The 13,262-nt window shown below is 40.1% G+C and overlaps 1 protein-coding gene across 3 annotated transcripts in view; it reads left to right on the top strand.

The window, feature by feature from the left end:
* Nucleotides 1–13,262, top strand: part of DOCK5 (dedicator of cytokinesis 5) — a 213,877-nt gene extending 200,615 nt beyond the window's left edge. For 2 of the 3 annotated variants that reach the window (XM_036855880.1, XM_036855882.1), the window contains 5 exons: nt 1,569–1,735; nt 9,595–9,763; nt 10,443–10,581; nt 11,544–11,647; nt 12,241–13,262. In XM_036855880.1, the coding sequence (XP_036711775.1) occupies nt 1,569–1,735; nt 9,595–9,763; nt 10,443–10,581; nt 11,544–11,647; nt 12,241–12,345 (684 nt within the window). In that variant the 3' untranslated portion in view covers nt 12,346–13,262. Of the gene's footprint in view, nt 1–1,568; nt 1,736–9,594; nt 9,764–10,442; nt 10,582–11,543; nt 11,734–12,240 lie in introns of all 3 variants that reach the window. The other variant, XR_005020335.1, reaches the window with a different exon arrangement.

Here is a 13,262-nt window from a genome sequence, read left to right as displayed (position 1 = left end):
TCCTGTCCTGTCTAGCCCAACTCCTACAGTTTTTCCTAATCTTTATTTTTTATTTTGGTGAAATGTTCATATTCATCACACCTTCGAAGGGGACACAGAATTGTGAATTACATTTGACAATGCATGTAGCTGATGTCATGATTTCTTTGGACAGTCGTAACATTTCTCACAGCTACAGTTTTCTTTTCTTCCTCCCAAGAAGTTGGGTGGAGCGATACATGGGTCAGCCTTTTCTCTCACACAGCTGATGGTATGCTTGGTTCCAGCTTCATTTAACTGCTCTTTTTAACATGAGTTCATCCTGCTCTCTTCAAATGTTGTGTTCTTGAACCCCAGATTTTCAAAAATCCTCTTTCCTCCAAATCAAAGCTCTGCATTTGTTTTCATGTATTCCTGTCCCCTATTCCCATACCTCCATCTCTGCTACATTTTTCTCCCTAGTATCTTTTTGATCATCTCTCCCAGTCACCCAAGTGTTCAGTCATGCCTTCCTACGAATTTACCTCCTAACCTGTTGCCAGTTAAGAGTTTTCTTTTAGGAACATTTGTCTTTTACACAAGTTCCTAGATGGCAAAGACTTAGCTCTCACTCGATGAGTTTAGTTTTTATTAGACCCAGGCCAATATTAACATTTGAATTTGATATGGTGACCTACTGGAGACGTTTCTTATGAGAGTATATCCGTATTCCTTTATTTCCTAAGATTCACCAGGATAAGCATCAGGTGTCCAGTTTCAATCTAAAACTTTTCTATTAGGCCAGTATTCCGTTTTTTAAATGGCCAGTAGAAGCTAAGCTGGAGAAGCAGACAGAGGGGTTTGCTATTTTATTGATGAGTAATGAACATCTTGGGTTCCCTCTCTCATGAGGCTGGCAGAAAGTTAGGGTGAATTTTTCTCTAGTTTTAGAAACAAGGTAGGCTTAACCGAAGTTGTGTTTATAACTAAGAATATAAGAGGGGTGGGGGAGGGATGGACAGGGAGGGTGGAGAAGGGATGGATTGGGGGACATGGATGGATTGGGAGTTTGGGATTAGCAGATGTAAACTAGTATATATAGGATGGATAAAAAACAAGGTCCTACTGTATAGCACAGGGAACTATATTCAATATCCTGTGATAAACCATTATGGAAAAGAATATGAAAAGGAAAAAATATATATATATTTAACTGAATCACTTTGCTGTACAGCAGAAACTAAAACAGCATTGTAAATCAACTATACTTCAATAAAACAAATCTTTTAAAAATGGAGAGTTGCTTAATATACAGAAAATGAACTCACAACCTAGATGCTTAAATGTCAGGATGTTGTGATATGCAGTTACAAAATATCTCATATGTCATATTATAATAAACAAAATGTCAGTAAAATCTTTCAAACTACAAAAAAAGAATACAAGTATTTGCAATATTTAACAACCGACGCGACACAGGCACCAACCCATCAGAATGGGGTGCCAACCCCAATACAGGTGGGCACTCGCCACAAACCAGCGGGGACTGCACCAGTTCCTAAGGGCTGAATTCCAGGCCAGCTAACCATGAGGGGTCATGTCTCCTTTAGCCGCCCAACTTGACGGAGAGGAAGCAAAACCGCACAGGGTCTATGGTGCTCCCCTACATCATGTCGTCCACACTGCGGAGATTGTCCATCACCTCGGTGACTTCCTCTGTGATCTCCAGCTCTTCTAACTCATCTGATAATGCTCCTTCCAGACCAGGATCTGATGGGTAAGGCTTCGATCTTTAATTGCCAGGAGGGGTGAGGTAACTCCTTCCTAATGTTTGCCTTTGGTCCCCAGAGTGAGACTTGGTCAGTGTGGATGCATCATCTTCGTAAGGGAAATAATTCACAGTACCTGGGTTGTTAGTTTTTGGGTCTTTCTCATCGTCTTCGTCATGAGGAATATCATTATTTACGTGATAGTAGCAACAGTTATGAAAAATGGAAAAAAAAAAATCACCCATAATGCTGTCACACCCTATGACCCAGCCAATCATATCCTATTTTGTTTGTTTCAGAATAATTTGTAGTTATTGCTTGACTTTTTTTGTTTCAGTTTTTTAAAATAATTTTTAAGTTTATTTTATGAGTAGGCAATGTAATCACATATGAAATTTCAAAGGTACAAAAGGACACATCATGAGAGGTCTCCTGTCAGTGCCCAACTCCCAGCTCATCAGTACCACTCTCCAGAAGCCAGTGATGTTAGCATTCAGGTTCATGTCCGTGGTGCCTTTCCAGCAGCTCTTTATCTATACAGAAGCAGTTCCTAAATATATATCCTTCGTCACACGTTTTTTATTTATAAACGGCAGCATATAATACTCTTTGCCTTGCTTTTTAAAAAATTAGTTTATTTATTTATTTATTTTTGGCTGCGTTGGCGAGTGGGAGCTACTCTTCGTTGAGGTGCGCGGGCTTCTCATTGCGGTGGCTTCTCTTGTTGCAGAGCACAGGCTCTAGGCATGCAGGCTCCAGTAGTTGTGGCACGCGGTCTCAGTAGTTGTGGCTCACGGGTCCTAGAGCGCAGGCTCAGTAGTTGTGGCGCACAGGCTTAGTTGCTCCACGGCATGTGGGATCTTCCCGGACCAGGGCTCGAACCCGTGTCCCCTGCGTTGGCAGGCAGATTCTTAACCACTGCGCCACCAGGGCAGTCCTGCTTTGCTTTTTTCACCGACTAGATCTTGAAAATCATTCCATTTCAGAACTGCGAGAGCCTCCTCTTTCCTTTGAGTTGCAGACATCTCATGATTCCCCTACCTGTGATACACTCCATCATTGTCTACTGATGGACATTTGGTTGATTTCAGCCTTTTACTATCACAGTAGTGATAGCAATGAGTAACCTTAAAAATATATTATTTTGTTAATATTCAAGTATATCAATATGAGAAAAAGTCCAGAAGTGAAATTGCTCTGTCAAACATATATAGCTGCAGTTTTCAAAATTATTCCTAAACTGACTTTCATAGAGATTATACCCATTTACAGTTCCATCAGCAACACACAAGGGTGCCTGTTCACCCACATCTTGCCACCAAATTGTGTATTATCAGGCCTTTTAATTTTTACCAATCTGATAGGTGGAAAATATTTTCTTGGCCTAGGGCTTTTGTCTGGTTGCATATTGGTTTTCTTTCATCCCTCTTGTTTTGTGTGAGGTTGAGCATCTTTTCATTTGTTTAGTAGCTTGTATGTATTTTATTTTCTGTGAACTGTGGTCAGATATTTTGTGTACATTTTTCTGTTGGATATTGACCCTTTCTCTGTGATATGAGTTGAAATATTTCCAATTTCTCCTTTGTCTTCTGACTTTGCTTCTAATTTTTTATTTAGTTATGCTGATTTTTTTATGCAGTCAAATAAGTTAATATTTGATTTTATGGCTTCTGGATTTTATATCATAAAGGCCTTCCTCACTTTAAGACTACAAAAAGCCTAATTTTAGGTTTTCAGTATTTATTATAAAATCTGTGCTTCTTTGCAATTTATTTTAGTATAAAGTGTAAGGTATAGAACCAATTTTTTTTTCCTTCTTGGCTACCCAGTTCTCCCTATAACATTTAGTGAGCAAACCATCTTTTCTCTACCGATTTGAAATGTCAGCCTTATAAAAAAATCAAATTCCAATATGTTCTTTAGTCTGTTTGTAGACTTGTTCCCCATTTCTTAGATCTACCTGTGTGGTTCATGCACTTCTTCTAATGTAGTTTTAATTACTGTAGATTTTAAAGGTTTTAAAATTTCTAGTAGTTTTTTTTCAGAATTTGTCTGGATAGTTATACTCATCGCTCATTTTCGTATTAACTTGTCTGGAATCCTGTTATTTTTATTGGGATATGTTAAATTTATGGATTGAATTTAGGGCTTTTTGATGTTGAGCCTTCTTGCAAGAAACATGGAGTGCCTTTCCATATGTTCAAATTTAAAATATTTTAAAGGAGTGAATTCATAATTGTGTTCAAGTGGAAAAGCATAGCATGTACCATTTTGTGACCTATTGCTTAATTTTATGTACATGATGAGTATTTAACATCACCGTGTGTTTTAATGTTGAATATAAGTTAAGTCAGTTGACTTAACACTTATTTATAATTTTGTAATTCCATATTATAATAATCATATCACAAAAATAGCCTGTCCAAATGGCCTTCTACCTGGCAATCAAATATTTTATTTATTTATTTACTTACTTATTTATTGGCTGCATTGGGTCTTCACTGCTGCATGCAGGCTTTCTCTAGTTGCGGCGAGCGGGGGCTACTCTTTGTTGAGGTGTGAGGGCTTCTCATTGCGGTGGCTTCTCTTGTTATGGAGCATGGGCTCTAGGCACGCGAGCTTCAGTAGTTGTGGCATGCGGGCTCAGTAGTTGTGGCTCATGGGCTCTAGAGCACAGGCTCAGCAGTTGTGGTGCATGGGCTTAGCTGCTCCGTGGCATGTGGGATCTTCCCAGACCAGAGCTTGAACCCATGTCCCTGTGCATTGGCAGGCAGATTCTTAACCACTGTGCCGCCAGGGAAGCCCTCAAATGTTTATTATTTTCTAAATTATTTATCTATCCTTTACCATTGACATAGATATCTTTACACAGCTGCGGTTATAGCACAGATTTATTTTGGTAATTTGCTTTTCCTCTTTGTCTTTTCGTCATAAGCATTTTCCATATTGCTATATAATTTTATTATTAGTTTTTAATTATCACTTTTGATGGCTCTCTACCATTACATCATATGAATGTGCCATAATTAATTCTTCTCCCTACTATAGAATGTTTAAGCTTTGTCACTGTTTCTAAACAGATAATCATAAAAGTTCATTATAAATTTAATACAAAGACATTTAGGGAGTACCCTGGTGGCTTAGTGGTTAGGATTCAGTGTTTTCACTGCTGTGGCCCAGGTTCAATCCCTGGTCGAGGAACTGAGATCCTGCAAGCCCCTCAGTACGGCCAAAATTAAAAAAAAAAAAAAAAAAAATTAGGTTGTATCAATATAAAATGCATTTATACTATTAAGAATTGTAACAAACATGTGTCCATATAGCTTTACGATTATTTAAGATACAGTCTCAGATCACTTCTCAGCCTTTAGGTTAAGATGGAGTGAGTGTAGGCTTTACTTCCCCAAAGCATATATTACTTATTCAGGGAGTAATATTTTTTACAATTCTTGATATCACAAATGCCAATATGCAATGCCATATACAATGTATGAGTGACTATATAATTTTTCATAATATAGTCACCCGTATTAGGTATTTGGACTATTCTTAATCTTTTGAATTTCAAAATATTAAATAATACCTGATTCATTTGTTTATTTTTTTCCCATCTATGTTTTTTTTCATGCCGTAAAGAGATACTACCTACTTTGTGGCAAGCGTAGAAGTTCTGTTCTGTTCTCTTTTCTTAAATAAACTCTGTCTCATTCAAAAAAAAAAATAAAAAGTTTTCAGGCAGCTGTTGAAAATTAGAGACACTGTAATTGCTGATCCATTAGGGCAGTAAATAGAGAGCAGGTGACTGGGGTCCTCTTTATGTCATGACCCCGGGCAAAGTGGGTTATTGCTCTTGCCCACATTTGCCCAGTAAGATGACATCATTGATACCATTTTCTAACATTTATTCAAGATGTTTCTTTAAAGCAGGTCAAACTGATTCACACCCAGTGACCTCAGTTCTCCTATTAGCAGTGTTATGTCACAGTATTCATTAGAACTTTCATGGTGATTATTGGGTGTGCAGTCTGTAAAGGCTCACTTCTTTCTTGGTTGGGTGTATCCATCCTGTTTGGCACATGGGAGGCTGTGGCCCAGAAAGAGAATAACTTTATGAAACACAGTGCATCATGTTAAGGGAAGCTGGAAGGGCTTGCACAGCAGGTCAACTCAGTACATGCTCAGAGCTCCAGCCAAGTAGGGGCCCCAAACCAAAATTTTTTAGAAAAAAAATTACTCTTTGGTATTTCAGGAAAATCATTGAAATAGTCAGTGTAAGAAAAAAATAACACAGGCACTGTGGTACTACACTATCATTATTTTACTGTTTAGTTTGGTTCATAATTAGGCCCTAATGAAACTCACATTAGGGCCTAGATCTTTGCCTGTAGATCTAATGACCCACAGACACTTACCTTCATTCTCAATCTCACAGGTAAAGTAATAGTAGACTCAGTAGAATACGGGATTGTTGTTTTGGGTTTTTTTTTCCCTCCCTGACCAACTACTGTTTGAAGTGATTCTTTTTGTTTGATTTGGCTCGGTTGGTTTTAAGAATAATAGGCGTCTGTTTTGGAATTTAGTTCTGTGATTTTTTTTAATTAGTACAGATTTAAGACAAATAATAGTGAGTGGCTTCCCCTTAAATATACTAATAATTGGAAAATACCAAAAAATTGCAAATTCAGGCATGTAATCTTTAAAAAACAATAATAATAATAATAAAAGATGATTCAGAAAAGGAGAGAATAATTTGAAATAAAAAAGAAGAAGAATTGTAGTGTAGAAGCATCTTCCATTGTGACTCCAGTGGTTCTTTAACCAGACTTCCCTGGTACTTTCTCATCCTGTATCTTCACTGAAGAGGGCAAAATATTTTGTAGAAAGTGAGACCTAAAGTATTAAAAAGCTTAAAATGACTTAAGAAGTATATCAGCCAAATACAATGAGTGAATCTTCTTTAGATCCCGATTCAAACAAATCCCTTGCCAAAAAAATTATGAGACAGGAAATTTGAACACTGACTGGATGTTTGATGAAATTAGAGAATTATTCACTTTTTTAGGAGTGATGATGGGAGTGTAGTTTTGTCATGAAGATGAATCCTTGCCTTGTAGAGATATGCACCGAAATATTTATAGATGAGATGTGATATCTAGGAATCACTTCCAAATAACCCAGTGAGGGGTGAGGGCTATGACTGGATGGATATAAGAAATAAGATTGGCCATGAGTTGATCACTGTTGATGCTGAGTAATGTACACATAAGATTTATTATATTCTCTCGGGGACTTCCCTGGCGGTCCAGTGGTTAGGACTCCGTCCTTCCACTGCAAGGGGCGCAGGTTCAATCCCTGGTCGGGGAACTAAAATCCTGCATGGCACACAGCACAGCCAAAAAAAAAAAAAAAAAAAAAATTTATTATATTCTCTCCACTTTTTAATGTTCGAAATTTTCCATAATAAAATGTAAAAAAAAGTCTGCCCCTTCCAGTGATCTCATTTTAATATTTACATATTTAATAATTAGTGATACTAAGTTTTTAAAAAATTATTTGGATTTCTTTTTTTGTGAAATACCTGTTTATCTCCTTCGACAGTTTGTAAAAATTGAGCTACTCATATTTTTTTCTTTTTGATTTGTAAAAGTTTCTTATACATTAATGATATTTGCCATCTAAAGTATGTACAGCCAATAGTTTTAGTTTACGATGATGCTTTCTGCTGAACAGAAGCTTTTAATTTTTAAATACTAAAAGCTGATAGCTGTTTTTCTGTTGTCTTATTTTCAAAGCTTTTTCTAAAAAAAAAAAAAAAAAATAGGCATTATTTTTTAGAGCAGTTTTAGTTTCACAGCAAGAATGAACAGAAAGTACAGAGAGTTCCCATGTACCTCTGCCCTGGACACACCCAGCCTCCCCTACCGTAAGCATCCAGCACCAGAGCGATACATTTGTTACACTTGATGAACCTACATTGACACATCACAATCACCCAAAGTCCATAGTTTACGTTAGGGTTCACTCGTGGTGTTGTACATTGTGAGTTTTGATAAATATATTCACCATTGTAGTATCATATAGAATAATTTCACTGCCCTAAAAATCCTCTGTGCTCTGCCGACCTACCCCTCCAAACTTTTCATTTTTATGGAGTAAGATCTACCAATTTTTAATGAAACCAGAACTGATTAAATACCCATTTAGAAGCTATAAGCAATCTATACATCACAAAGATAGGTTTTTAACCCCTCCCCCCCTTGTTTTTACATTTTGCCACCTCATTCCTCTCTGTCTCTCCCCCCAACCCCCAGTCTACCATTTGAGAGTGGGCTGCATACACCATGGCTATGGAGGAGGCAGATTGTCATATTGTAACCACATACTACATTCAGTACAGCCTATACATTCAGGAAATGTGGCATTGACCCAATACTTAAAGCTACAACCCATATTCCAGTTTTGTCAGTTGTCCCAGTAACGTCTTATAGCAATTTCTGGTACAGGATCCAATCAGGATCACATATTGTATTTAGCCATGTCTCTCTATTCTTTAATTTGAAATCATTTCCTTAGCCTTTCCTTGTCTTTCATAATGACATTTTTGAAGATTATGGGCCACTTATTTTATAGAATTTTTTTTCTTATGGGTTTGTCTGATGTTTCCTCGTGCTTAGGATTCAGGTGATACATTTCTGTGTGATATCTTCTTTTCAGGTATCGTATCTGGAAGCACATTACCCATTTGTCCCTTATTAGTGATTTAATTGATCCTGTGGTTAAGATTTGGTCCATTTTCTTTTCTATTTTTAAAATAGTACTTACTATTTTTCCCTTTGTAATTAATAAGCAATTTATGGGGAGATATTTTGAGACTCTCCTGTTTCTCATCAAACTCTTCTCCTCTATGTATTAACATCTAATTATGGTTCTTGAATGAATCCATTTTCACTATGGTGCTTGAAAATCTATCACTGTAATTAAAAAACATTTGAGGAGTACTCCTATATGCTAGGCACTGTTGTAAGCATTCTGTAATCACCCTATGAGGTAGGTAATATTATTATCCCCATTTCACATATAAGGAAACTGAGGTATGAAAAGGTTATCTGCCCAAGGTCACCCAGCAAGTCAGTGTAGGTAGGATTTGAACCCAGGCTGTAGGGCTCCAGAGAATGTGCTATTATCCACTACATAAAGCTGCCTATTCATCTTTTACTGTGTGAACTCTCTCTTTACCTCTAAGTTTAATAAGACCTTGTCTTCCTGAGATAAGATAAATATTCACTAGTATTTTCTTTCCGTACTTGGACGGCCTCATTTCTGTACACGTAGACCTTGAGATATTCAATTGGCAGTTGGAAATTCAGATTACAACCTGAGAACAATGCCACAGGTCAAGGTTCGGCTGTGGAGTCATATCACCTGGTCTTTTTGGAGTCAGTTTTTTGTTTGTTTGTTTGTTTGTTTTAATTTTTATTGGGGTATACTTGATTTACAATGTTGTGTTAGTTTCAGGTCTACAGCAAAGTGAATCAGTTGTACATATATATCAGTTTTGACTGTCAGGTGATCAGTGTTTTCTGACTTTGTCCTTGTTCATGGCTGATAGGTCAATCGTTTTTTCAAAAAATTTATTGAAGTATAGTTGACTTACAATGTTGTGTTAATTTCTGCTGTATAACAAATTGACTCAGTTATACATATATGTATTCTTTTTCATATTCTTTTCCATTATGGTTTATCCCAGGATATTGAATATAGTTCCCTGTGCTCTACAGTAGAACCTTGTTGTTTACCTATCCTATATTTACTAGTGTGCCTCTACTAACCCCAAACTCCCAATCCGTCCCTCCCCCACCCCTGATAGGTCCATCCTGGAGCCCCTTTTGGAGCGCAGGGCCTCGTCAGGGGCCAGAGTGGAAGATCTGTCCCTCAAAGAGGACAGTGAGAACCGGATGAGCAAGTTCAAGAGAAAAGACTGGAGTCTCAGCAAGTCCCAGGTCATCGCAGAGAAAGCATCGGAACCTGATCTGATGGTAAAAACAAACAAACAAACAAACACCATAGATTTGCCAGTTTGCCATTGCTTTCCCTGGAGCCAGGCATTTCACCATGTACTTCACAGCTGTGAGTCACCAGACAGAAACCTAGCGGGGTTTCTCAGGACGCAGCAGCCTGGGGTAGGGTCAGATCTCAGATGGTGCTAAGAAAAACACGTACAGAGATCGAAGCCTCTAAATCAATAATGGTGCAAGATTTACCCACAGTATAAACATGTGGATTAATGGTTGGAGTTGTGGTTTTCGCCACTGTGGTCCATGACTCCATCCAAACATTGTCACTTCCCTTCTTTTAACTTAAAAAAATAAAAGGTTCTTGATTCTTCCGTAAGCCACATCAAGTTGTTAAGTGTGGCAGGACCAGCTCTCCCTGAGAATCAGGGTGGCTCATCTCCAACCTAAATGGCACAGTCCAACTGTGATTAAAATCAAGTCTGTGGCCGGCCAGAAAATAGTCTATGGTCCGGTGATTCCCTGTTGGTGTCTCTGCCCTGGTTCCCCCAGCGTGCCAGTGCGGTAAGCTTAGAAAGGGCTCCTGGAATTTTGCCCTTTAACAGTTTCTGCTCTACTGATAAGGTTGTTCTGAGCATGGATGAGCCCAGCGTGCCTCACTGTGAGAACGTTTTGCTGTGTTTCTCCCCACCCCCGCTGCTAGAGCCCAACCAGAAAAGCACAAAGGCCAAAGAGTCTCCAGCTGTCGGACAGTCGGCTGACACCGTTTCATGGCTCTTCCCCGCCTCAGTCAACACCCCTGAGCCCACCCCCGCTCACTCCTAAAGCGACCAGGACCCTGAGTAAGTCTTCCTGTAGAGACCCCTTCTATTCATTTTACTAGAGGACGGTGTATGTTTATGAATCTGGGCCATTTTTAACCAAGATAGCCACAAGGTGTAAGAGATTATCGTCAAGTAGGTTCAATTCAGTGGTAGTGGGTATAATGCAATTAGATTAGGGTTTGGCAAGGGATCCTTAGGTTGCTGAGACTCATTAAAGTTTTCTACACAGGGAGCCACAGGGTTTCACTGCCCCTTTTCCAACTGTGATGGTATAAATGAGGTAGATCTGGAATAGGACTAGACAGGAAGTGAGTAACTTTGGAACTATTGGGCAGATAGCTGTGTACTTGATATGGAGAAGGGTCCAAAATAAGGACAAGAAATAGACCCATTCCATATATTACTTACAGTCAGGCTTGGGGACTCAGCAATACACAGAGCCTGAGAAGAATCACAAGGACCGCTTAGTACAAAGGAATGATGGAGGGGTAAATCTTCACATCAAATGGGAGACAGTAGTCAGCCGAGCGTCGGAGATAATGAGACAAGTTTTCCTGGAGGAAGTGGATATTGCACCCTTTAAATGATAAAGCTATGACAGTTCAATTTAACCAATATTTATTGACTACCTAGTATGTGATAGATGCTTTTTCTAAGCACTTGGGATATATCAGAGAACAAAGTAATACCCTAAGTTCTAGAAAATATTCTCATCTTCAGCTTAAGAGTAAAAACCTTCAACAAAAAAAGTGAGATTTTTGCTTAAGAACTTCTGGTGAAGCCTTCAGTTAAATGAAAGGTGCTACATCTGTCCCAAGGTGTAGGAGGTCTTCTTCATTCTGTCCACAGAAACTGTAGAATGTGACCGTAACGATTTGCTTGACCAGGTGGGTTTAGGTGTTACCGTGGCCAGCAGAAGTGTCATGAGATCCCTTGGTGAATTTTTCTCTCTGCCTTCATCTACTTTGTGTCCTTTCCAGGCTCCCCATCTTTGGAGACAGACGGGCTGATGATGGCTGCGGTCCCACCTCCCCCTCCCCCCAAAAGCAAGCCCTACGAGAGCAGCCGGAGGAACTCCACAGAGGTAGGGGGGTGACGGCAGACGCTGGGGCCAGAGAGAGCCCAGCACTCATGGGAATGCAGCACTGGATTTCCCAAGATTTTTAAGAGGCAGGTTTTCCCATCAATTTGTCCCTCTAATCGATTCTTGGTTCATTCCTGAAACCATAAAGAGAGGGGAATTTTCAATGGGAAGGAACAGTATGCAAGGAGACCTTTCATCAGATTGAAGGTACCTCACCCTGGGCCCCAGGGTGGGGGGTGAAAAAGAAGTGAGTTCTCGTTCACACCTGAGGAGTTTACTTCTTCTGAGTGAGTGACAGTCATTCTGCAAGGGGCCTCCGATGGGTTTCCTTCATTCATTCAACACAAATTTATTGAGTCCCTACTATATATACGCCAAGTATTGGGGATCTAGCAGTGTTAGTGTATATCTGATTAATGCAAGGGAAAGGGGGAGATTAAATCAGTCTAATTTCCCTTTTCACCTTGCAAAGGCTGTGTAGAGAAACTCAGATCAGTGAGAAGCTAACGCAGAATGTCGGAAATGTGGAGTAGAAGGCAGAATTAGGGAGAAAGGTAGGACTCATCTCTCCTTTCGTATGTCTGCTCCACCAGATTGCAGCCCCACTGCCTGTCCGGAGAGAAGCCAAAGCCCCGCCCCCTCCACCTCCAAAAGCTCGGAAGTCGGGCATCCTTTCTTCTGAACCTGGATCCCAGTAAGGATCTCGTCCTCCCTCTGGAACTCTGGTGCCTGGGAGCTGGCCTCGGGGAGGCAGTGTCCTCGTTGCCTGGGTCCCCTGCTGCCTGCCTCTCCTCATCTGGGATTGAGGTTCACCAGCTCAAAACTGGTTTCATTCTTTGGAAAGCTTCTCTTTGATCGATGCCCGAGGCCACGCCATATCTCCTCCAGTCCACGAGGAATCCCGGAATCGGCCGTGCCCCGTGTTTCTCCCTCACCATCATTACATTTCAGCCTCCAGCACAGTGCCACTGGGGTCCACGAAAGCCTGGATAAGTTCTTCAGTGGTGGTGGGAAAACCCCAGTAACCTATTCCTTGGAGGAGTTTCTTGCTTTGCTTCTGAAAAGCTGTGCTTAAGATGTAGTTTGCTCACATGGACATACCTTGTTCCATACAACATATTGGAAGAGACCAACATCAAGTACTTTGGTGGCCGGAATCATCTATCTTTCTGAGGTCTCCTGTGTCTCCTCTGTGGAAAAGAACCTCTTTTTGATGGAGATTGGCTGCTTTCAAGTATGGATGGCTCTCATTATCGAAAGAACATGGACTCGGTCGTGAGCCCTGAGCACCTGTGTCCCCCCACCCACCTGTGACGTGGAAAAGCTGCCCTCCTTCCCCCCCGCCCCGCGCCAGGAGTTCCCTCACACTCCCGACTAATGGTCCTAACTGCAAGGCAGTCACTCCTGCCTACCATGGACTCCTGAGGCTCTGTCTTTTGCACACAGTTTCTTGTCCTGTTACCTCCTCTGAGCTCAAATCACTGGATATAAGGGACTTAGAAGTCCGGATCGAACTGCTTCTCTTCCAGATCCCATTGGAATGGCTCGGCAGCCCCTGTCTGCAACCTGATTTTACCCTGGAGAATACAGTGCAATATCTCGCTTTGATTATTTA

This window comes from Balaenoptera musculus, chromosome 6 (assembly GCF_009873245.2).
Source record: "Balaenoptera musculus isolate JJ_BM4_2016_0621 chromosome 6, mBalMus1.pri.v3, whole genome shotgun sequence".
Lineage (NCBI taxonomy): Eukaryota > Metazoa > Chordata > Mammalia > Artiodactyla > Balaenopteridae > Balaenoptera > Balaenoptera musculus.
This window is presented reverse-complemented; position numbering and strand designations above follow the sequence as displayed.